This window comes from Centropristis striata, chromosome 11 (genome assembly GCF_030273125.1).
Source record: "Centropristis striata isolate RG_2023a ecotype Rhode Island chromosome 11, C.striata_1.0, whole genome shotgun sequence".
Classification (NCBI taxonomy): Eukaryota; Metazoa; Chordata; class Actinopteri; order Perciformes; family Serranidae; genus Centropristis; species Centropristis striata.
In genome coordinates, this window is record NC_081527.1 from 28792373 (window position 1) to 28816905 (window position 24533).

General features: G+C 39.1%; 1 protein-coding gene across 1 annotated transcript in view; it reads right to left on the minus strand.

The window, feature by feature from the left end:
• Positions 1-4524: 4524 nt before the first annotated feature.
• Positions 4525-24533, minus strand: part of LOC131980533 (cyclin-Y-like) — a 32896-nt gene continuing 12887 nt past the window's right edge. Inside the window, exons 2-11 of the mRNA XM_059344787.1 lie at positions 17171-17245; positions 14575-14592; positions 14248-14282; positions 13540-13634; positions 13411-13446; positions 12256-12313; positions 11927-12046; positions 10607-10773; positions 8978-9140; positions 4525-8201 (exon numbers count right to left, since the gene is read on the minus strand). Of these exons, the coding sequence (XP_059200770.1) occupies positions 8085-8201; positions 8978-9140; positions 10607-10773; positions 11927-12046; positions 12256-12313; positions 13411-13446; positions 13540-13634; positions 14248-14282; positions 14575-14592; positions 17171-17245 (884 nt within the window). The 3' untranslated portion in view covers positions 4525-8084. The remainder of the gene's footprint in view (positions 8202-8977; positions 9141-10606; positions 10774-11926; positions 12047-12255; positions 12314-13410; positions 13447-13539; positions 13635-14247; positions 14283-14574; positions 14593-17170; positions 17246-24533) is intronic.

The following is a 24533-nucleotide window of genomic DNA, read 5'->3' on the forward strand; positions in this document are numbered from 1 at the left end:
TCCTCCTCCTGATTGGTTCCTGCCGTCATTCACTTCTCCATAGTAAAACCAGTCGCCCATGTAGTGCGCCCGTATTGTGATATTTATGGTAAATTAATTGAGCCAGTCCAGAGCGAGCTGACATGAAGGATAAACACTTTACTGTCATTTTTTTCACTTTGCAGTATAAAACTCTTACCTGCAGAGAGTAGATGAAGTGTTAACTTTACATGGACACTCCACGTGATATAATCAAATTGTGTTGCACCGAAAATGTATTTGTTGTGTCGGCGAAATTCACAATACAGGAGGAGGAAGCTCTCTGGGACAAGCTGGGTACAAACAGGGTGCTATCATGGCTCCACTCACCTCACCATCCTGTGACAGCTGCACCCACCTCGCTGAGAAAGTCACCGAGCTTGAAGGACGCATTTCCAACCTGTATCAGATCCGCGAGGCTGAGCTGTTAATGGACACGGTCACCTTCGATCCACCGGGACCTGAAGCCACTGCCCCTGCAGCTGCCACTTCTCCTCCGGGCATCAACCTCCACGATCGCTGGATGTGCCAAGGTGCCAAGCCCAAAGCTCGGGGCTTCTCCACCCCATCTGCACCTGAATCCTGGTCGCTTATCACCAGTCATCACAGGCGAGGGCGCCGCTCCTCTCCCGCACATAAACATTACATCCACTTGGAAAACAGATTTTCCCCTCTTCAAGATGACTCTACTCCCCCTGCAGAGGAGCCCCGACTCTCTCCTCCGGCTCCACACCTGTTACGCAGCTCCATGCCGGTGTTTACACCCGCGCCGCAGCGTATGTCTCGAAAACCTGAGGCAACGAGACCCGTGTCCCAGGTGGAGTTTCAGCAGCCCTCTGCCACGCGACGTCTGGGCTCGTCCCTCTCTGGTCCGGCGCGGGTAGCTCGGCACCCCGTGGAACACAGCGCCTCCACTTCCACAAACGCCCGCTCCAGCTTGAGGAAATCGCTCGGCTCCCGCTCCGAGAGGGGGCCTCAGTCAGCGTGTGCGCGCCACTCCAGACCGCCGCTTCTTTTTCCCGTGGGTCTGGGAAGCAACAGGCTGCTGAGGATATTCCCGACGACCGCTCCTCTGTTCTTGTTGTTGGAACTTCCATGGTCCGACATGTGGAGATTAGCAGATGCAGCACTTCCTGCCACCCAGGTGCGCTCGTCCAGGACATCAATGACGTCATCCCGCAGCTACTCTCTCAACGTCCGTCATTCTCCACTGTGGTTGCTCACGTTGGTACGTGCGACCTCAAAATACAGCAATCAGAGAAGCTTAAGGATGACTACATCTCCCTCATAAGCACCATCCTAGACTCCAACAAACAGTGTGTAGTTTCTGGCCCCTTTGCTCCCCCCTGTTTTGGTGATGTAAAATTTAGCCGACTCAGACAACTCCACATCTGGCTTAAAGGATACTGTCGCAGCCGAGACATCCCATATGTGGACAACTTCACCTCCTTTCTCAACAGAACTGACCTCTTCAAAAATGACCGTCTGCACCCAAATCTCATCGGATCTCGCCTCCTATCCTTGAACATTGATCTCACCCTGCGCTCCTGCATGGCTTACTCTGGTTGACGGTCAGTGATTCCACACTCAAAACACTATAGCGGTCCAGTGACAGTCTCATCTATCCCTGTTATTATAAACCTTAGGCCTAAGAAATGCACTTCTGATCACACCAGCTCAGCGAATCACAGTAATCTAATCCATATCCCTCCAGTTGTCAGCCCCTCACACAGCAACGCACCTCAAATAATAAAAATGGCTCTTTTAAATGTCAGGTCACTTACAAATAAATCATTTTTAATAAATGAACTCATTAGTACCCACAGTCTAGATTTCACTCTACTAACTGAAACCTGGTTGGATAAAAACGGAGCCACTACACTCATTGAGACTGCACCTCCGAACTTCAATTTCCTCCATACCACTAGAACTGATAGGAGAGGTGGTGGAATTGCTGCTGTCTTCTCAGACATTTATGTCTGTAAGGAAGTCCACCTTGGTGATTACATATCATTTGAATACCTTGCCTTGTCAGTGCATTGCAAAACTACAATCTTAATAATAACTGTTTACCGTCCACCAAAATCCAAATGTGGATTTCTGGAAGAATTCTCCCAGCTACTATCTAAGGTTTCAATTGATTATGACTGTCTTATTATAACTGTTGACTTTAATATTCACATTGACAATGAAACTGACCCAGATGCCATAAACTTTGTTAGTCTGCTGGAGGCATTCGACCTCTCCCAACATGTCCGTGGACCTACCCACAATAAAGGACATACTCTGGATCTTGTCATCTCAAAAGGACTCAACATTACAACACCTCTTGTTGTAGATATAGCTTTTTCCGATCACTGTTGCATTTACTTTGATGTTTCTGCTTGCCCTGTACAACGTCAAAATTCTCAATTACTCAAAAGACGCATAATTAATGACAATACAATTGAAAGCTTTCACAAAACTATAAATGGGTTGTCGTTGTCCATGACATCTTCAACTGGGGATCTTGTGGACAACTTCAACTCAAAAATACAGAATGTATTCAACAAAATTGCACCGCTTAAATCTAAATATGTAAAAAAACAAAAAGCTCCCTGGAGAAATGGAGTGGACATTAGACAGTTAAAGAGAAAGTGTCGTCAGGCAGAGCGACAGTGGAGAAAAACAAGACTTCACGTTCACAATGACATCTATAAGGATAAACTGAATGAATACAACAAAGCAATTAAACAAGCCAGACAATCATTCTTTTCTAAAATCATCAATGAAAATATTAATAATAGTAAAGTGCTTTTCTCCACTGTTGACAGACTTGTTAACCCACCTTCCATCATTCCTTCAGAAATATTGTCCTCAGTAAAATGTGATCAATTTGCTTCTTTCTTTAATAACAAAATCATTACTATTAGACAAAACATTACTGCCCTAAAACCTACAACTGAACTTGCCCTCCCTTTCTCCAGAAACTCCTATTGTGTCATGCCTCATTTTAACTGTTTAAATCTGAAGGAACTTGGTGATATTGTTGGTCAGCTCAGGTCCTCCACCTGCTGCCTGGATCCCCTCCCAACTGCATTTTTCAAAAATGTTTTTAACTGCTTAGCACCAGAGGTTTTACATATCATTAACACGTCTCTTCAGTCAGGTATATTTCCCACATCACTAAAAACAGCTGTCATCAAACCACTTCTGAAGAAAAACAATCTGGATCAAAGTGTCATTGCAAATTACAGGCCCATCTCCAACCTACCATTCCTCAGTAAAATACTTGAAAAAACAGTTTACATTCAGCTCAAGAATTATCTAGCATCAAATAGCCTCTTAGATACGTATCAGTCTGGATTCCGTCCCCACCATAGCACAGAAACAGCACTTATTAAAATCCTAAATGATCTACATATAAACACAGACTCCAAAAAAATGTCCATTCTTGTTCTACTTGACCTTAGCTCTGCATTCGACACCATTGACCACAATATCTTACTGGAAAGACTTGAAAGGTGGGTTGGTTTATCAGGCCCAGTTCTAAACTGGTTCAGAACCTACCTTCAGGACAGACAGTTTTACGTTTCCATCGGTGAATTTCATTCAAACAAAATGAACATTACATGCGGGGTACCACAAGGGTCAATTCTAGGACCACTACTGTTTAATCTCTACATGCTTCCACTCTCACATGTCATACGCAAACATAAAATAAGTTATCATAATTATGCAGATGATTCACAACTTTACATTTCACTACACCCCGATGACCTATCACCCATAACATCCCTCACTCAGTGTATCAAAGACATTAATCAATGGATGTCACACAATTTTTTACAACTAAACAGGTCGGCCGGCTTGTTAACAAGAGCCTCTTGATAACAAGCCGGCCAACCTAGTTAGCCGCAGTTAGCTACAGTTAGCTCTGTAGCAGTACAGTGTGTATGTGCTGCTGCTGCAGGAGGTGTTCACTTAGCGATCTCTGTTTGTTTACAACAAGCACCGGAGTGAGCGGTGTCAGTGGGGTGAAAAGACGAGTGAAAACCTCTAACTCAACAGACATGGCTTTTTTTCATAAAACATGAGAACTTATAACTTGACCATAGATTGTCCAATCTGCCTCAAACTTGTCATGCATGATGATGGTTCATCACTGACCAGTTCTACATAACAATATTTCATAAAGTCCCGCCCCTTTTGATTAGCCACGCCCCCTTTATTAACTAATGAACCGTTTGTCCTAGATACTTGTTTGAGGTGTCTGTGAACTCAGGACAGAGTCCCTGTTTAACTGCTGATTTAAGCCACGACAATGACGGTCCAGAGGCAAGTACACAATCAAAATTTCTCTAGAAATTCTCTAGTTATTATTTTAAAATTTAAAGTCATTTGAAGCCTAATTGTGATGCCGGTGCTGTGAAACAAAGTCTCATCTTGTCATAAATGTATAAAATCAGCAAAATCACAAAACTATTAGATGAAAACATTTTCTGTTATCAAATCGACATCCATAAATAATTCACAGTTGACTTGTCTCAGTTTGTTTAACTCTTTATACATTATACAAAGTTAATTTGCAAAATAATTATATGTTAGTGCTTTAAGTTTCAGATAAATGAGAGAAAGAAAAAATATGGAAATCTGATCTGAAATTAAATGTACAATGGGAATATAAAATGATCAGTTTGTCAGCAGTTTCAACATCTTTAAACTCTGGGATCAGCAGTCAGGGCTTATATAATACAACTACCGTCATATTCAAAAGGGTACAAATGTTTTCAGATTTCTGTCCAATTTTGGTGTGTTTAGCATCATGATTGAAGTTTTTAAAGGCAGATTTTGTGGCAGATAAACACAACCTCAGTGGTTTATTTCTGTTCTAGAAGTAATCTGGAACATTGTGAATTTTGGGGCATACACCATGTCTGGTGCTTTTTGCTATGAGCACTTTTTTAGGACATATCAATAACACTCATCTGTGTCAAACACTAGAGATAGGATCACTGGAAGATCACACTTCTGAACACTGCAAAAAAGGTGTGTCTAAAACAAGATAAAAACACTAAATCTGAGGGAAATTATCTTGCTGCATGGACAGATAATTTCACTTAACAAGATTTCTTGAAATATGATTATTAAATCTAGAAATAAGTATGTTGTACACTTAAAATAAGAAATTAAGTCTCAAAACAAGATAAATTAAAGCTGCAAGCAGCAAAGAACTGGCCCGAGCAGAGTGCACTGCAAATTATTTGTTATTTACCAAGATAAAAAAAACTTTAGATTACAAGTGTTTGATAATTTATCTTGTTTTAAGAGTTAATTTCTTATTTTAAGCGTTCAACATGCTTATTTCTAGATTTAACAATCTTAATTGAAGAAATCTTGTCAAGGGAAATTATCTGTCCATGCAGCAAGATCATTTCCCTCAGATTTAGTGTTTTTATCTTGTTTAAGACGCACCTTTTTTTGCAGTGAAGCTCAAGGCTGTTATTTAAAGACTGTGTTTGCAACAACAAACCACCAGCTGGAAACAAGAGAGAAACTCTTGTAGGATTTGTGATCTTTTGAGGACTTTTATCAAACCCACATTAGTTTTATTTGCTCCAGACTACTGAGAAGTTAACTTTCTGTTCCCTTTTCTTTTCCAATGGTGTGAGCATCCTGTGAAAACATGATGACTCCACCAGAACTTCACCAGGAACTAAATACACACTTCTGTTAAAATTAAATAAAACACTTTCTAACCCGGATGCATGGTGGTACTGAAGTCCTTCAATCTGAACACAAATGATGAACATAACATGGAACTGATTGACTGTTTTTGGGTCCGATAGGGAAAAAAGACACTGAGGTAGCAGCCATTGAGCATGAGAGTTATGAGAGTTAGTTGCTGTAGATTTAATGTACTGTTATTTAGTGCTATAATACTGAATAAATAAAAAAACAAAGCAGTATATCTTGCTGTTATCTGTGCTTATTGTTGGAGGTTGAAATTCCAGTTTTGCATTAATAGTATATTTCTGGTTATAAGTAAATAGGTGCATCAGAGTAACTCTCAATTCCAATAGAAATCACTACAAATTTGCAATTAGAGCAAGCTGACCATTTAAATCACCATCACATCATTTACAATGCTCAAAATATCCACTAGATGTCAGCAGTGAGGCGTGCTTCCTTCATTCAAAGCTTTTATGGGGCTTTTAAAGTTTGAATGGCCTTGTGAAAAAATCATGTTTGTTTATTGCTTCATCACCTTGACAAAGTTATGTTAAGTTATAACCAAAGTCTCAAATTTCAGAACCTCTGGAAAACATGTTCTGGTTTATATTTTATGTTATTCAGTCTGAAAAAAGGTGGTAATAATTGATTATTTGTGGCCCAAAAGTAGGAATGTATCTGTTGTCACAATGTCTTCGTTCTGGCTCCTTTCATCTGCAATTTGTTTGTCATGTGTCATAATTTTTGTTTTGACCCAAAAAATGTATTACAGAAGCCCAGAGAGGCAGGTGATCAGGATAGATTTCTGTCCGGTGTTTATGATTTAAGAACAGATTGAAAAAAAGTTTCGTCAGGATAATAGTTTTCAATGCTCCTTTTTAGGTAACCTGTGAAACAGATAGGGGTAAAAACTTTTGTTCGGTGCAAAAAAAAGTTTTATCAGATTTAGTTTCCTTTGTGTGTATTGTTGTTGTTTCATACTAACAATGATCATAAAGCAGTCGTGTTTTCTGCCATTTACATGCTGGTTAAAAAAATTCTAGCCAAAATAAGCAAATGAAAGTAATGTTACAATGTTGCAGACACACAATATACAGTGATGGAAAAAATTATTAGACCACCCTTTGCTTCAATTTCTTGTTCATTTGATACCTGGTACAACTAAAGGTACATTTGTTTGGACAAATATAATGATAACAACAAAAATAGCTCATAAGAGTTTATTTTAAGAGCTGATATCTTGACATTTTCCATGGTTTTCTTGATAATAACCAAAATCATTATCAAGAAAACCAATATGAACAAGAAAATGAAGAAAACAAGGTTGGTCTAATAATTTTTTCCATGACTGTATGTGCCTTTTTTTAGAGTGCATGGAGAACTTGAGAATTTGAAGAAAATTTGAATGCTTTCATCTTAGTTAGAAAAGGAGATTGTGGTGCACTGTAGTGCCTCTTGTGGCTGAAATGAGAATTACATCAACAAACACAAAAGAAAAACTTTAGAAGACTTTCTTTCCCCAAATGTGTTCCCAAAACAAAAGCAACCTAAAAATCCTGAAGATCCTGGCAAAATTTAGTTTTGAAGTATATCATGAGTGACATAAAATTTAAGGAACGTTACGATAAGATTATCCTTGCAAAAGCTGTCTTTTCACCTCTGAAGTCATGAACACAAGACAGAAACATTAGATCAGACTTAGAAAATGGATCATCTCTCAGGGTTTCTGTAATATAAAGAGGAGCATCACAATAAATCCAAAGATTAAACAGACTACCTGAGTATCAAGAGGTACGTTTGAAATACTGTAAACCTTAAATATACATATTTCCAAAGGAGAAAACTTTCTAACACTTTTATTATCCTAAGAATGAAATAAATAACCGGTAGAAATTTCACTGCTACACTACTGAAAGTCTGCAGCTGCAACTGTGCACATAAGTTCACATGATCAAAGTGAAATAAATAATATGCTTCAGTGTGAAGTTGCAGGGCCATCTCAAAGGCAGGGTATGTCGAATCTTTCACATGAGGCCAGACGGAAGCTGAACAGAGTGCCGGTCCATTAAGACAGCCTCAAAAGCTTCTGAGGAAGCGGCATGGAGATCCTCTCTTGTCCAGGCCTTTATTGATTGGTCAGAAGCTAGATTTTTCCCCGCAGATGGTAAAACAGTCAAGAAGTCCTTGGTCTGTGTCAGGATGAGAAGAGTTGATCCAGAGGCTGATTTCAGGTTTCAGTCACCAAGGTCCATGTCTTGGTATTGTCTGGATATCCAAACCGAACAGGAGTTTTCTCATCCAGCCAGAGTCTGTAGCCTAATGCCAGTGTTCAGTCTGTGGCAGAGTGATGGTGGTTAGGACAGGATTGCAGGAACCCATCTGATCCCACATAGATTGTCTGTGCTGGCTGAGCGCTTCCTCGCAGATCTCCGTGCGTCCTTATACTTGTCATCACATAGTCTGGAAATCGCCTGAAGAGAGGAACCAAAGTCTACCTTCAGTATCCATACAATTTCTCATCATTAAAAGAATTCACACTTTTTACACTGCAAAAAAGGTGTGTCTAAAAACAAGATAAAAAACACCAAATCTGAGGGAAATTATCTTGCTGCATGGACAGATAATTTCACTTGACAAGATTACTTAAATTAAGATTATTAAATCTAGAAATAAGCATGTTGAACGTTTAAAATAAGAAATGAACTCTTAAAACAAGATAAATTAAAGTTGCAAGCAGCGATGAACTGGCCCAAGCAGAGTGCACTGCACATTATTTGTTTCTTACCAAGATTAAAAAAACTTTAGATTTAGAAATGTTAGATCATTTGTCTTGTTTTAAGAGTTAATTTCTTATTTTAAGCGTTCAACATGCTTATTTCTTAATTTCTTAATTTAAGAAATCTTGTCAAGTGAAATTATCTGTCCATGCAGCAAGATCATTTCCCTCAGATTTAGTGTTTTTATCTGGTTTTTAGACACACTTTTTTTGCAGTGTGGAGAAATGTTTTTTCCTTCAAGACTAAATGTATGAAGCATGCTTGCGATAAATCATGATTATCTCTAGATACTATCTGTAGAATTTGAATGTAAATATAAAATCATGCTGAATACATGTTTCTGTCTGTGGAAAAAATAAGACAAGTTTGATGTGAATGAATGAACTCAGTTGCCCTTTTTGGAAAGGAAAAAAAAGCAACATGTAGAGAGAAATACTGAGTTAATGTACAGCTGACTGCAGGCATCTCACCTCTAGTTTCTGGGCCTTGTCTCTGCTGAGTGGCTCCAGGGGGAAGCTGAGGTTGTTGGACTCTGAGAGCGATCGCAGGTCGAAGTAATATTTGGCGTAGACACTGGACGGCACGTTGATGTTGAACTGCAGCAGCTCCAGAAACTGGCGCTCCAATTCGTTCCTGTTAGAGAGTATTGAGCAGGAGGTTCATGAAATGTAAGATTTTTTACAACACGTGACTTTCTGTAATAAACATGTCACACACAGAATATGTTAAATACATACAGAATATCAACACAATGCTCTCTGTCACCAGCCAGTCATACACACGTTTTTTTCCTGTCCGAGACTAAGCTCATTCTGGTCGTCTTTCTACAAAACTTTTCATAAGCTTTAAACAAACTGGTGCCTTTGAGCCCTTTAACCTCGATCTTTCGTGTGCCTGAAGAATTCACACATTTCAACAACAGGGAAAACAACTCCATTGCTTTTGCATCTCCGGTAGCCCGCAGACGTATCTTACTTCATTGGAAGGAGAAGAATCCTCCCTCCCCTAACTCTTGGCTAAAGGATCTAATGTCATTTCTACACTTAGAAAAAATCAAGTACAATATTAGGGGGTGGTCCGACAAATTTTATAAAACTTGGAATCCCATTCCTTCCTTAATCGAGTCCATTCCATCCTTAGATGATTAAGATAGATGGTTATAATTAAGATAAGTTGATATAACTTTTAAATAATTGTTTTTGGTTTGTTGATTTGGTGGTCGAACTCTAGGCACAACATATACATGTAATTGTTATAGCTAATTTTTATTTATTTATTTTCCCAAGCATTTTGGATCCCTCCTCTAAATGTCCCTTTTTATTTATTTTTTGTTTTGTTTGTTCCTCCTGTTTTTCTTTGAGGGGGAGAGAGTTGTGTTTGCTCATTATCAGTACTATTTATTGTATTTTGCTTATTTTATGTGAATGTGACTCTCTCGTTCAGGGTGGGGGTTCTAAAAGGGGAAAAATGGGTGAAATGTATCCTTACTGAAATATGTTATTATGGCTTGACAACCCAATAAAGATATATATGATTTTTAAAAAAGAATATCAACACAAGTTTACGTCTTTTATCCAGTGTTCTTTCATTTTTCTTTCATTTGGCAACGAGCATTCATGAGCAGTCCTGATTACTGGAAGGTTTTAATGTGAAGTCAAAGCAGTTAAATTACTACCCTTCAAAAATAATGAACAATGAAGGAAAGATGACTCACTATATCCATGTTCACATCTCTGAACTATCTGTTCTTAGAGAACTAAGTAAACAGACATTGATTCTTCTTCCTGAAGAAAGAGATCTGACCTCTCGAACCACATTCATGCAGCTGCAGCAGTCTACTGTTGAACACTCCAGGGAGAGTGTTTTTCATTTCCTTCACACATTGCTCTAACACATCCAGGGATTAAAACCCATCACTTTCTGCTCTAAATCCACTGTTTTTTTAGCTTTATGTCCCTGCAGTGATGACATTTCACACTCATTTACCAGAAACCAATTTTCAGGGATTCATCTTCCAGTTCTGAGCTCAACCCAAACCTAATCCTAATATGGATCTTAATTCTGCATACCCATCATTCCTTTTTCTAAAACAAACTCACATGTCCTCCACAGTGATATCCTTGAGGATCTGGCAGTAGTCAACGTTCCAGACGGCCTGGTCGTCCCAGACCTTGGAGGCCAGCAGGATCGCACCCAGAACGATCCTCTTCCAGTTCCCCGGACAGATGTCGATCTCTGCATAGGTCAGGAGCCTCTCCAGGTAGACCTGCACAGCAGCATGGAGATATCACTGAAAACTGGGCATAAGGCAGTCGGTAGTGACTTAAAAAGACATAAAAATACCAAAAACGTTATCAAAAGCTACGGAAAACACAATACAAGTCTGGAAGCTTTTAGTCATCATGACCTCACAAATTCTCAGAATGCTGGATGATCTGATCTAGGGCTGCACAATTTATTTTAAACGTGATTACGATTTTGGCTGCCACAATTAAATTAACCTGATCTTCGGCGATATTTCCATTTTAAAATGCGGCTCTCCTGCATATCTAAGCAAGCGCTTTCTACACCAGTAGTCCACCAACCACCAGGGGGCAGGGTCATTTTTTTACTCCCCTGACAAAAGCCAACTTAGCAACTTTGTTGCTATATTTAGCGACTATTCAGACCCCCGTAGCGACTTTTTTTTTAAAAAAAGCAACTTGCGACAAATCCAGTGACTTTTTCTGGGGTTATTTGAGACCACCTTCTTACTCTTCTTAATGAGCCGCGGGCAGAGTAAAAACAAGTCGAAGCGGCACAGTCCTCCTGCAGCAGTCTTTCCCAGCTGCAGAGCCGGAGGGGATGTTGACCACAAACTGTTGCTATTGTTTCTTTAAAAGTAGTGCAATAAAAATACAGATGTTTTCCCTAACATGATGAATAATCGTGATTAATAATCGTGCTTACAATATTGATCAAAATAATCGTGAAAAGTATTCATTTTGGCCATAATCGTGCAGCCCTAATCTGATCTGTCTCATTTATTTATGTTAATCCTCTGCTCAGTGGTGTCAGGGGGTATACATCCACTCTGTCCTGTGTGACATCCTGCATTCATCACTGGTTCTTGAGATGCACGACACACACAGGCGACATGGTATTTTGGATGCACCAATTTACACACATCCCTGGCTTGTCTCAATACATCAGGCTGCACTTTCCCCCGGGGCCAAACACAAACTGTGTGTGATCAGGGGTGTGTGAGGGCACCGATTAAGGCAGGTTGTACCTTAGCATCTGAAGAAACGTGGGAATGCTTTTGTATGTTTGTTTTGTTTTCACAAGAAGAGCTGCCCAGGATGTGTGTTTGGGTCTGAGTGTTGTATGTTATGATCCATTAAATGATTAGGAGGACGGGGGAGGCTCAAGAATCTTACCAGTGTGACAATGGCACACTCTGCAGTGAGCTGAGCGGCACTGAACAGCGTCCTGACAAACCGGTAGATCTGCTTCTGCTCTGGGTTGTTCTGGTCATAGTCCAGCGGCACCTCTGATTTCTGCAAGAAAAGATGGAAGAAAGAGGTGAAGAGAGGAGAGGAAGATGTAGGTTTAAAGGCAGAAGGAAGGGTTAAAAAATTGATTAAAAGTACATTACAGAAAATTGGACCCAATACTAACAAGTTAATTGGAGGCAAATTGAACAGATGTGCAAAATAGTAGAAATATTTGTGCAAAATGTGTAATATGATAACTGAGGACGTCTTACTGAAAGAGGATGGAGCTTCTCATCGAATATATCGAGCAGCATTCCTCCTTCTGTGTCCCTGACATGAGAAAAAAAAACCTTACATGGTGGATTTCATTCATAAAACTTTAGTCACTGTAGTAGCAAATGTGTACAGTTATTAATTGACAGGATGTGACAAATCCTGTAATTTATTGATTTAAAAGTAAACCCAATTTTAATATTATTACTTGAGTTTGATTGGAAGATCAAAATGAGGTACTTTATTACTCCATCTATCTCCTCAAGGTACAATAATACTTCTGAGATATGTTGGAGGGGTTGTGGGCTGGTAGGGGATTTTACTCATATATTTTGGGATTGCCCAAAGATTTTAGATTTTTGGAAAAATATTCAAAAGGAAATAAAACATGTTTTGGACATTGACTTTACTCTAGATCTAGCAGTGTACATATTGGGTATAGTCCCAGATAATGTTACAGATGAGAACTTGACTTTGTTACTGAGAATTCTGCTTTTAATAGTGAAGAAAACAAGTACAGCCTCTTGGTTAAAGCCACAACCCCTCAGTATAACAGAATGGAGAGAAAGAGTAAAAAATGTATTTATCATGGAGAAAATCACAGCAAGGTTACAGCTTAAATCAGACAGGTTTGAACAAAGATGGCAACCAGTAATACAGACAATGTCAGAACATAAGTCACCTCTTCTTTTTCTTTGTTTTTTTACCACTTTAGTTATTCAGTAAATGTATGTAGTTGTGGATACATCTTGCCCATATTACCTCCTTTTAAGAAGGAGGAAGAAATATTTGAAGATAGGATGTGAGGGCATGATTATATGTTAGAGCTGAAACTGTAATAGCATCTCCTTATGTGTGTTCTTAATGTATGTCTCGTGTGTATGTGTTTGTCATCTCATGTGAAATAAAGAAGAGAGTTAAAAAATATATATATTATTACTTATAAAACAGTCCAACCAAGACTACATATCACGTTATGCCATAAAAGACACATTTTTATTTTTCAAAACAAGTACTGCTACTTAACTATGTTTCTGTGCTAACAATCCAAATTCCACATTTTAACACTAACAAGTCTATGAAGAATATGAAAACATTAATGCAGACACTGAGATTGACAAAAAAGCTTTGAAAATGACTGAAATGATTCCCACCTGTTTTTTATATGGTAATAAATTGCCAGTGCTACACTGTGAAGAGAAACAAATATTACATGTTTTATTATGTTTGAACAAAACAGATATATATATATCTTTCTAAGAGATTGTCCATCGTGTTTTTACCATTTGATGGTGTATTTGAGGTTGGGCTGGCTGACTGTGTTGTCATCTAGGAAGATGGTGGAGCAGGAACTGTATTTCCGCCTCGCTGTTCCATGCTACACACACACACACACACACACACACACACACACATAGTGACTGTTATTAGAGTGTACATGTTTTAGTCTGACCCACATAAAGCATGCATCAGGAGAATAAGAAGCAACAACATGAGACCTCAGAATGTGACAGTTTAGTCATATTTAGTCTAAGGCTGCACCTAATGATTATTTTTATTATCGATTAATCTGTGGATTATTTAAACGATTAATCCATTAGTTGTTTGGTCAATAAAATGTTGAAAAATGTCAATCAGTGTTTCCCACACCACAAGATGACTCCTCAAATCTCTTGGTATGTCCAGAAACCAAAGAGATATTCAGTTTATTGTCATAAAGGAACAAAGAAACCAGAAATATTCACATTGAAGAAGCTGAAATCAGATAATTTGGACTTATTGTCTTTAAAAAACTGCTCAAACCAATTATTCTATTATCAAAATAGTTGACGATTAATTGAATAATTGATTATTGTTCGATTAATCGAATAATTGTTGCAGCTCTAATTTAGTCCTTTCAAAATAACACAAAGGCCAGCTGATTTTTGAATTAAGAAATTACATTCTTAGGTTTAGATTCATGAGGGAAATACAAAAAGTTGTGCACTCACATTATTGATGAAAAGGCTCTTTCGTTTGTCTCGCACTACAGAAAGAAGGAAAGAGAGGTTTATCAATACATTCATTTCTTCTGACAGCAGCAAAAAGACAAATAGTAAACCCAGCAGCCATCAACCGCATCACACAGTGTTAGCAGAAGAAGCAAAACAACAAAGAGTTAACACCATTTACAATGTTAATTTGTCACACAGAAAAAAGTCTTTAGAAGCTAAAGTGAAATAAATTAGTAAGCAGACAGATTGGAGCTTCAACAGACAGAAGAGAAAGTTCTGTTTTCACCACTAGAGGGAGACAGAGTCACACTCAGGACTACTCACCATTCCTGCAAGGCACCTCTGAAAAAGAGGAACCAGAAACCTTATTTCTATGCAATGTCACTACCACTTTCATAATTGTTACAAATATGGTTGCACACTTCTGTGTCTGCTCCTTTATTTGCCGTAAAGCAGTGTTTCTTGGAGGTCAGGGCCCCTCAAAGGATCACATGATACATATGAGGGGTCGAGAGAGGATAGAGAAGACATTACCATCTCTGCTTCACAAAATCCTGTTAATTTTTTTTAGGCTTTTCTCACATTTCTTTTCCCCTTGTCATGTATCGGGGAGCTTTGCCTCTTTGGGACCCATAATAAGATATGAGAAGGACACTTTAGTTCTCAGCTGATGGGGATACGCAACCTTTGATGAGGGGTCACAAGAGGTCACTTGGCTATAAAAAAGCTGGAAACCCAGTGAATTAGAGGATAGGGCTGATGTTTTCTGATATTTACATTTTTTATCAACTAAAAATACAAAAAGACAAAAACAAACCTAACTAAAACAACCTAAATGTTATTTACCATAATGGCACAAAGGCTTTGACTGCACAGACAATATTTGCTAGTCGGATTAATTTTCTGCTGGTTCGGTCTCCTGAGGGGATTTGTTGATTTAAAAAAAGGCTTGAATAACATCAGCTTTATCCTTTAAAAGCACGAGGAAGAGGGAGGGTTGACCACCAACATGTGACTTTTTCCAGAGACAAAATATTGCAAATGACAAGCAATAATCATTACTTTTCTATCATCTCATGGAAATGTCATGCTCATCCATGTTTCCCTTACAAGACAGATATTCATTCTTTTTGCAGCTGGTCTAATATTCATCTCACGTACACAGGGTTCCAACTCCTAATCTGAAATTATTTTCCAGGACTTTTCCAGGACATTTTCAGCCGCTACAGAGACAAGTTATCATGTCATACACTAATACATTCCCCTGTACTGCTCATTCTTTATAAGTGTTATTTTGTACAGTTGTAACTAGCATTTACCTAGATTGTTTCTAGTCTGACTTCCTGACATTGTCACTCCTATAATAAGAGGACAAGAAACTGTCTATTACTGCCCATTTTTTGTTGTTTAACCCTTTGATGCACAACATTGGTCAAAAATTACCCACATTCATTTCCCATGTTATTAATGCTTGCTGTGTGTTTCTGTGCTCTATCTTTTGATATCAACTTATTTATGATTCAATTCTCCAAATATTCTTTAAATATCTTGTTTTGATAACAACAGATCATTATTTCCATTTTGCCTCTCATACTTGATGAAGAAAAAAAGTTTTTGTATTATTACAAAGCTAACTATTTGGCTAAGTAGCTTGCTAAGCTAACTAATTAGCCAAGAAGTTAGCTAAGTAGTTAGCTTAACAAGCTACTTAGCTAAAAAAATGCATATGGGTCATTTTTCACCCATGTTGTGCATTAGAAAAGTAGTGACACAAAAAGAGATTTTATTAAAAAAATTAATAAAGGAAAACATACAATTAGGATGTATGATGATCAAAAACAAACTAATAATACAAAAAATAATTTATTGCAAAGATATAGAACACAAAAACTCATACATATCGGGTCACTTTAGACCCATGTTGTGCATCTAAGGGTTAACCAACCTGTCAAGCCCTTTGAATTGCATTTGATTTGTTTAAAAGTTACAAAATCACACACACACACACACACACACACACACACACACACACACACACACACATACACACACACACACTGCACTTTATTTTCTCATCCCCAGCCACATCCTAGCCCCAGCCATAATTTTGTACTATTTTTTATTTATTTATTTAATGTGTGCCTTAATATGCAATACTTTTTATTTATTAACATGTACATGTATATTTCATTATCCAGCATAATGACAATAAAGCTTCTCTTGACTCTTGAATAAAGTCAAATTGACTGATTGATAGCTGTAATGCCAATTTAGCCATGTTAAATCACAATCATTTAAGGCAGGGGGAGGATAAATCATTTTCCAGGATAACTTAATAATTTGACATTTGGCCTTTTTTCTAATTTTCCATATGTTTTCCATGACTGGAAAATTGGTCAATCATTTTCCAGGTTTTCCAGGACGCATAGGAACCCTGGTACAAATACTGTGAATGAAGAAGTCCCTAAGCATAAGCCCGTGCAAAAAAGATTTAATTGAATTAGTTATGATGCAATACTGCATCTAATGTCTGTATGATGCCGTTTTTTTCTGCCTAAACATCATAAAGCCTGCATTGTCTTGCTGTTCATTCCCCAGGCCTTTAAAGAAACTGATGACCTCATACTGTGCTGTTTAAGGCTCTAAAAAACATGTTATTATTTCCTCTGTCACAGTATGACCGAACCCCCACAGGATGCTGAGGCTCTCAGTCAGACGCCTCTGGGCATCAGCATAAATTAGCCGACATCAGCTCGCCACAAAGAAACAGCTCTGGGACCACAGCTCCTACAGATACAGTATTTCTCCATGGGAGAATTTATTTATTTTTCTACCGAGCCTCTTCACTTGATTGTATTATATGATAAGTGTGTTATTTGTTAGATTAATAAGTCAGATCCTATCAAGCAGTGCTACTCACCATCATTCTGGGATTTGCTGAGGAATATGGTGCTGGCCCGCGGGTGGTCCGATGGATTGTACTCCATATTCAACTCTGTGGAAACACAAAGCACAAGTGCCACAACGATCAGAATCACACTACTACATACATCTTTATGTTCCTTTAATGCAAGTGGAGAAACATTAATCGTTTTCTGTATTAGAGGGCAGTAATGTACGTTTTTTACTGCCTAATTATTGCACCAAATTACCATATTGAGTCTGTAGAGGGCTGATGGGATTGATCAATACCAATGACCAATTTTCTCACTTTCGGGTTTTACAAAGATACTTTCTGGCTCTTCATCAGATAATAAAATATACATATACATAACATATACTGATGTTGATTGCTCAATAATAGCTTTAAAGTATGATTAAATGATGATAATTTACCATATTAGCTGCAGGGCTCTGGGGATGGCTGTTGGTCGGCCTGGGATTTCAATATTAGGTGAACTGCCATAAAATATGTTTGCCTACAAACAACTAAGATCCCAATAACGTGAATAACTTAAATAGATGTATGACCAAATAGGCCTCTGAAAATATAATAAAAACCATCAGCCTCAGTGCTGTTTTGTGCTAGTGAGCAAATGTTAGAATGCTTAAATGCTAAATTAAGATGCAATACCAAATGGAAATCAGGGTGTTAGCTTCATTATTGTGGGCATGTTAGCATGCTAACTTTTAGCTAAAAGCAAGGTTGTGCCTAAATTCAACCTCACAGAGCTGCCAGCATGGTTGCAGACTCTGTCTTCTCTTACTCGTGACACAAAATAAAATAAGAAAGCTAATTTAAATAGCTCTTAAAACATTTTTGCCATCACAAAATTCCCCTTTGTGCGGCTACGTGCTGATTTTTTGTTCCACTGCCCTCACCAACACATCTAGGCATGATTCATGTCCCCCACCACAGCTAATCTGCACTGCATCACGGCCTGAGGGCACGAGCCACGGACACGTCTGTCTGTGCACGAGTGGAGCACACAAAAAATGAGCCCTCACCATGCATGCAAAAATGCTTGGTTGACTCGTTTCCTTGCAGATAACAGTTGCTACTTTGATAAGATGGTGATTGGTGTGACCTGAAAAGGCTTTTTTTATCACAGTAAGTTCTCCTGAAAAACATGCTACACTATTTATGAAATGAATGAACTTTCTGCAAAGACAAGTTTTCTAAAGGTATTTTGCACTTGTAGCCTTTGGGAATGAAAATCCAGCACTGCTGTCCATCACGTGAGACACTTTCAAAGTGGTTTCCTTTTGTTGAAATCATCATTAAAAAATGCCCGGCATGCAATCTGCACTGCCAAATGTTCTGACTCCTACGATATGACTGTAACAGACCCAGATTAAGATCCAGGCTATTTGATTACAATGCAGACGCTGGGAGAGCGGAGCAGCCGATCATTTGTCTCCGTGACAGCAGCTGCTGTGGGACAACTGACTGTGGGAATTAAATAATATCACTGCTGTTAGCTGACAGAAGTTTGCTGTAACAAACAGGCTTCTCTTTCTGACCACCAGACCACCCTGCAGGCTGTGTTCAGCTCTATCGGCCCATGACTCTGCACATAACATGATTCATGATCTCTAGGGCTCAGTTTAGTCATGATAATTGTTCCTAAACTGCTTGGTCTTCCAAAACATAAACACTTGTCTAACAGCAGAAGCATATTTTATGAATAGAATTATCTGATGACTTGGCAGTGATTAATAAATACTTATAATTTGATTAATTTTTGTTTGACCCTTGTGTGGTGGTCATGTTTTTGTTAATCAGCAAATGTTTGTGTCTGATTGATCCACTGCATTATTGGGTTTTAAATCAATGCAGCCCTTACAAATTATGTTAAAATACTTACCAGATGTTTACTGGATCCAAATTACAAGCAATTAAGACAGCAAATATGGTTAATATTTTCTATTAACCTCATATTCATGAATAAAAGTGCTATCCATTTTTGTGATAAAACTGTTAAACTGATAAAAATGTTAAGTAATTGAACACATGTATCATTATTTTCAAACTAATTGACGAAGTTTACACGCACACAATAATTCGATAACTGGGAGTAATCAGGTAATGGTAATAATCTGATTTAAATTTTCATCATTTGTTAGGGATAACTGCAATAGTAGCTCTAATAAATATATTGTATATAGGGCTGTTTCCACTACTGGCCAATACCCAGAATGAGGCGGGTCTCACTCGCCCCTAATTTGAATATGAGCCGTCTGGAACGGACTTTTGAAGAGCAGGGTAAATGGTAAATGGTCCTGCACTTATATAACGCTTTTCTATAGTGCGCTCATTTACCCATTCACACACACATTCATACTGGTGGCAGAGGCTACCCTAAACGGTGCCACCTGCCACCATTGGGAATTCATTCACACACTGATGAACACAGCATCGGGAGCAATTTGGGGTTCAGTATCTTGCCCAAGGATACTTGGACATGTAGGCTGCCGCTGCCGCTCTACCAACTGAGCCAAAGCTGATCCTGGAAAAAGCCTGATTGCTTATTGGATAGAACCCTAAGCAGGATGTGATGTAGTACTCGACGCCACAACAACACGCGCCATTTGTAAAAGCTGGCGAAGCAATGTTGCCAACTTAGCGACTTTGTTGCTATATTTAGCGACTTTTCAGACCGCCTAAGCGACTATTTTTCAAAAAAGTGACTGGCAACAAATCCAGCTACTTTTACTGGTGTTATTGGAGACTTTTGAAGACTCGGCTGCGGCTGCGGCTGCGGCGGCTGCGGCTGCGGCGGCGGCGGCGGCTTCGATTCGTTCTTACTCTTCTTAACGAGCCATGGCCAGCGGCTTGTTAAAAAGATTACGAACGAATCGAATCGTCGCAGTCACCTCCCGAATCTCATAAATACCTCTGGGGGCCTTTTTGTAATGTGAGCGGACATTTGAGAGGGTGTGGCCTGAGACTTTCCCGGTGGCCACTCTTCCCCCTAAAGGAAACAAGACTTATGTGCATGTTTGTATGTATATTTTTTTGTATAGTAGTACACACATCCTGTATGAAGTGCTTGTTTATTAGGAGCCCCTATGAGACCATCTTTTTTACAAGGTAGCCACTTGACAAGTCTGCTGGTGATGAACAGATTGAAGCTCATTGTGGGTGAAGAGTTACAAAAACTCAACCCTCAAGCTGAACAGTGAAGCAATCATCTGTACATTTCCATCCACTGAAAACAGAAATAAAAGAGCATTCTGACAGACTCCTTGTGTACCTGCTAAACTCATTTGACCCCAGTCCTCTCAGCAGCTAACCCTCTGCTGGACTGCTGGCCAGGACCTGAACACTGTCAACTGTGTTAACACGACCAAGCTGAATGGACTGAGCTGGGATTAGACTTGTGACAGTTTAGCACCTTATGCAACAGTAATCAGGAGTATCACTGCATCCGGCCAATTTCAACACCTTCACATATTAGAGCTTAAACAGAGGCTGAGCTGGTGTTCAGTGTGTGTGAGATCACTGACCCTGCAGGGTTCAGAAAATACACTAAGGATTTCAAATTCACTGGTCTAATATTTCAGATTTAACACACTTCTTGTCACTGTGGGATCATTTCTGACGGGTGCCACTGATGTGTCAAATATATGACACATGTCAAACGAGAGTCAAGGCTGCCAGTCACACAGAGCTGACTCAGGTTTTTACTTCAGTCTACAAAGAAAACATCTCTGGAGTCTGTGTTAGGAGGAGGGAAAAGAAAACAAGCTAGTTGTATTCAATATGCCTGTAGTTAGGCTTTTAAATGTTTAACTTATTTAACAGCAGCAACCAGAGGAAGTTACCTGAATCATTTTTACCCCAACACAAAAATAAAAAATGTTTTACCTATTAAACAACCCAGTATAATGCTGAATTCACTCAGCAAATGTGTCAATATCTTGTCAATATGCAAATCTAGGTCAACCAAGTGGAATCCCCAGGGTGCACAGCAGCTGGTGTCGAGTGTTGAAACGTGATATTCAGCAACTCAAGTAAACTTTAACGAAGACTCGCGGTCGGCATCTGCACAGTGAAACAGGAGAAGCTCAGCTAACCTATCGGCTGTCTGCCTTACTGCTCTTTCATAATGAATTAACAACAGGCGCACCCTGCTCGCACCGGCTCAATCCATAACTGCACAACACTGTGTCTGATATTGTATGTTGTTGGTTTTTTTATTTCATTTTTTTTAAAGCGCGGCTGTAAATGTCCTTGAACCCTTTTTAATGAGGCAGCACAGGGCTTCTGTTGGACAAGTGTTAGATTTTGCTGGTTTGGATTCTGTCGAGCATCTTGCTGCGTCAGTGTCTCCATCCTTAAATGTGGCGGTCTCAGCAACACTGTGCTGCTATCACTTACCACAATCTGTTTTGTTTTGAGGATACATCAATCCTATCCTTTTCCCCAATTCTCTAGTTTAGTTTTGACCATCAAAATGATTTTGATAGATTTTGAGATTATGAAGTTGAATCTTGCACTCTAAATAAATATTACAGGTCCATATTTTTGTTCGATGGCTCAAAGGGAATCAAAGAATCGTTTTTTATTGCCAAGTAGGTTTTCGCATACAACGAATTTGCTGTGGTGTGTTGCTGCATAAAATGTAATTAAGATGAATCCAGGTACTTCAGCAGCTTAAATTGAAAATATAGATAGTTTTCTATAGTAGAAAAGTCAAAATGCTCAAATTATTTGAAAATATATAAAAATATAAACAGTAGAAACAATGTGTACAAATATGGAATTAAAAAACGTTAAACATGTTTAACATTGTTTTCTACTGAATCTGCATCTTTGATCTCATTTTTTTGGTCCTAAAACTGTATAAAATAGCTCTTTCCAATATAAAAGCTGTTTTCTGCAAAGTGGCTCAGACAAGCAGTGGCTACCCACAACACCAAAATGAAACAGTGGCTGAGTAGCATGAACAGCTAGTTGGTGAAGAAAATGGATCTTCAAAAGCAAAACTGGGCTAAACGGAGAGCGACAATTGGACTCAACAGTCATTAAATGGTAATTGGTAAATGGACCTGCACTTATATATCACTTTTCTAATCGCTTTGCGACCACTCAAAGTGCTTTACACTTCAGACTGCACTCATTCACCCATTCACACACACATTCATACCAGGCGGCAATCTCCGTGTCTGAGGAGAGAGGCAAACCAGGAAGTGCCTTAAACTGCATTCTACCAAAAATTCCAGCAGGGGGCGCTAAGTTTGGCTGCAAGAATCTGTCCATTCATTTCAGTGCAAAATGAGAATACTTCTCACTTGATTTATTACCTCAGAAATCTTTTTAGGACAACACTACCTTCTCAATCGCTGGTAAAAAATCTTCTTTAAGACAATTTGATTTTAATAGTTCTAATAAGGGCCCCATTTAGAAGAAAATAGAAGAATTGTATGATTTGGGGCGTGGCTAGCTTTGATTGACAGGTCACTAACAAGGCGAGCCGTCATCAGGAGAGAAGCAGAACAATGCATATCCACGACAACCTGTCAATAAAGTTATATATAACATTACATAGATCTAAAAAAGGACGTTTATTTGAACATTTTGTTCAGTAAAAATGTCTTGTTCAGAGTTTGGTTGGAATAACAGACACTCCAAGGAGTTGCTGTTCAGTTTTTTGAGGAAAGTACCATACATTTTGTTTTTGTTTTTTGCTAGCCAAAATTAACATCCCAGATAATGCTAACATGAATTAGCAGCGACTTCTCTCAGTCAAGTTGAGGTGTAGAGAGGCGTGTAGTCAGTGTCGTTAGATCCCTCTCGCTCCTTCACAGTCCAAATATGGTCTGCTCCCCGTATCGGAAACAAGATGGCGATGAGTGTAACTCTAAACTTGATGCTTCCAACGGGCCACAAACCGATGGGTGACGTCACACCATTGGGAATTAATTTACACACCGATAAACGCAGAGTCGGCAGCAATTTATTTATTTTATTTTATTTTGTAGGTCAGGGATCGAACCACTGACCCTCTGATCAGTGAGCGACCGCTCTACCAACTGAGCCACAGCCGCCCTGTTAGGAAGACTAAAATACAACCCCAGTGCTTAATGTATCTATTTTAGGTTTTGAATGGGTTTGTGGTTGGATGCCTGAAGTAAGGTCTGTGGTCAACACAAGCTGAAGAGATGTTCGAGTCTTGTTGAAGGTCATAAAATATGTTTAAATACCCCCATTTGTTAATTTTGGAGTTTTAAGAATGTCCTGAAAAAAGGCGGTTGATAACAAGTGGCGAAATGAGACTACAGCGGTTGTCGGGGACATTAAACGTCATCACGTCAGCATCTCTCTCACTAGACCACTTCACAGCCTCTACTCGTGTTTTTCAGAGCTCTTGCAAACTCTTGTCCATTGTAAATTTTGTTAATAAACAGTGTATTAGGTTACTGCCCTCCTGACAGGCCTGCCAGCCTGCACAATAAAACCGATTCAGATGATACAGAACGCGGCGGCGCGCCTGGTCTACAACCAGCCAAAAAGGTCACATGTCACACCGCTGCTCATTGAGCTCCACTGGCTACCTGTTGCAGCCCACATCAAATTCAAATCTCTAATGCTGGCCTACAAAGTTGTCTCCGGTACTGCTCCTACCTACCTGAACGCCCTGATTCAGACATATACTACCTCACGACCGTTGCACTCTTCCAATGAACGGCGCCAGCCTCTGCCCCCCATTGGTCCAAGACAATCCAAACTCTTTGCATTTCTTGTTCCCCGTTGGTGGAACACACTACCAGTTCCAACCAGAGCAGGGGCGTCCCTCTCTACCTTTAAAAAAAACTCCTGAAGACCTGAAGGCTCTTCAGAGAGCATCTTCTTCCTAGCACCACACGATAATTCTACTCCTCAAAGAATTGTCACTAGCACTTATTGATGCACTGATTATTATTGCACTATACATTGATTGTTTGTTTTTACTCTTCCTTTAAGTCGCTTTGGATAAAAGCGTCTGCTAAATGACTAAATGGAAATGGAAATGTACAGATTCATTAGCTTGTCAAAACCGCTGGTTAGCTTGTCGGAGACCATCTGAAGCATAACGGTAGCGATGTAGAAGTCATGCGACTGTTTTGTTAGGGTTGGGGTGAGTCAAATTTGACCCAGGGATGTAAATGTGTGTTACCAGAATCTTGAACTAAGGAACGTGGAGCTATAGATACAATCTCAGTTAAAGGTTATCTTCATTCTACTTATCTAATCTCTAAAATACCAATTAATCATAAATTTATCAAACACTTGTTGCCGTAATGTATTTTTTAATTACACATTCTGATTCTGATTCTCCTATTGTAATTATCAGGCT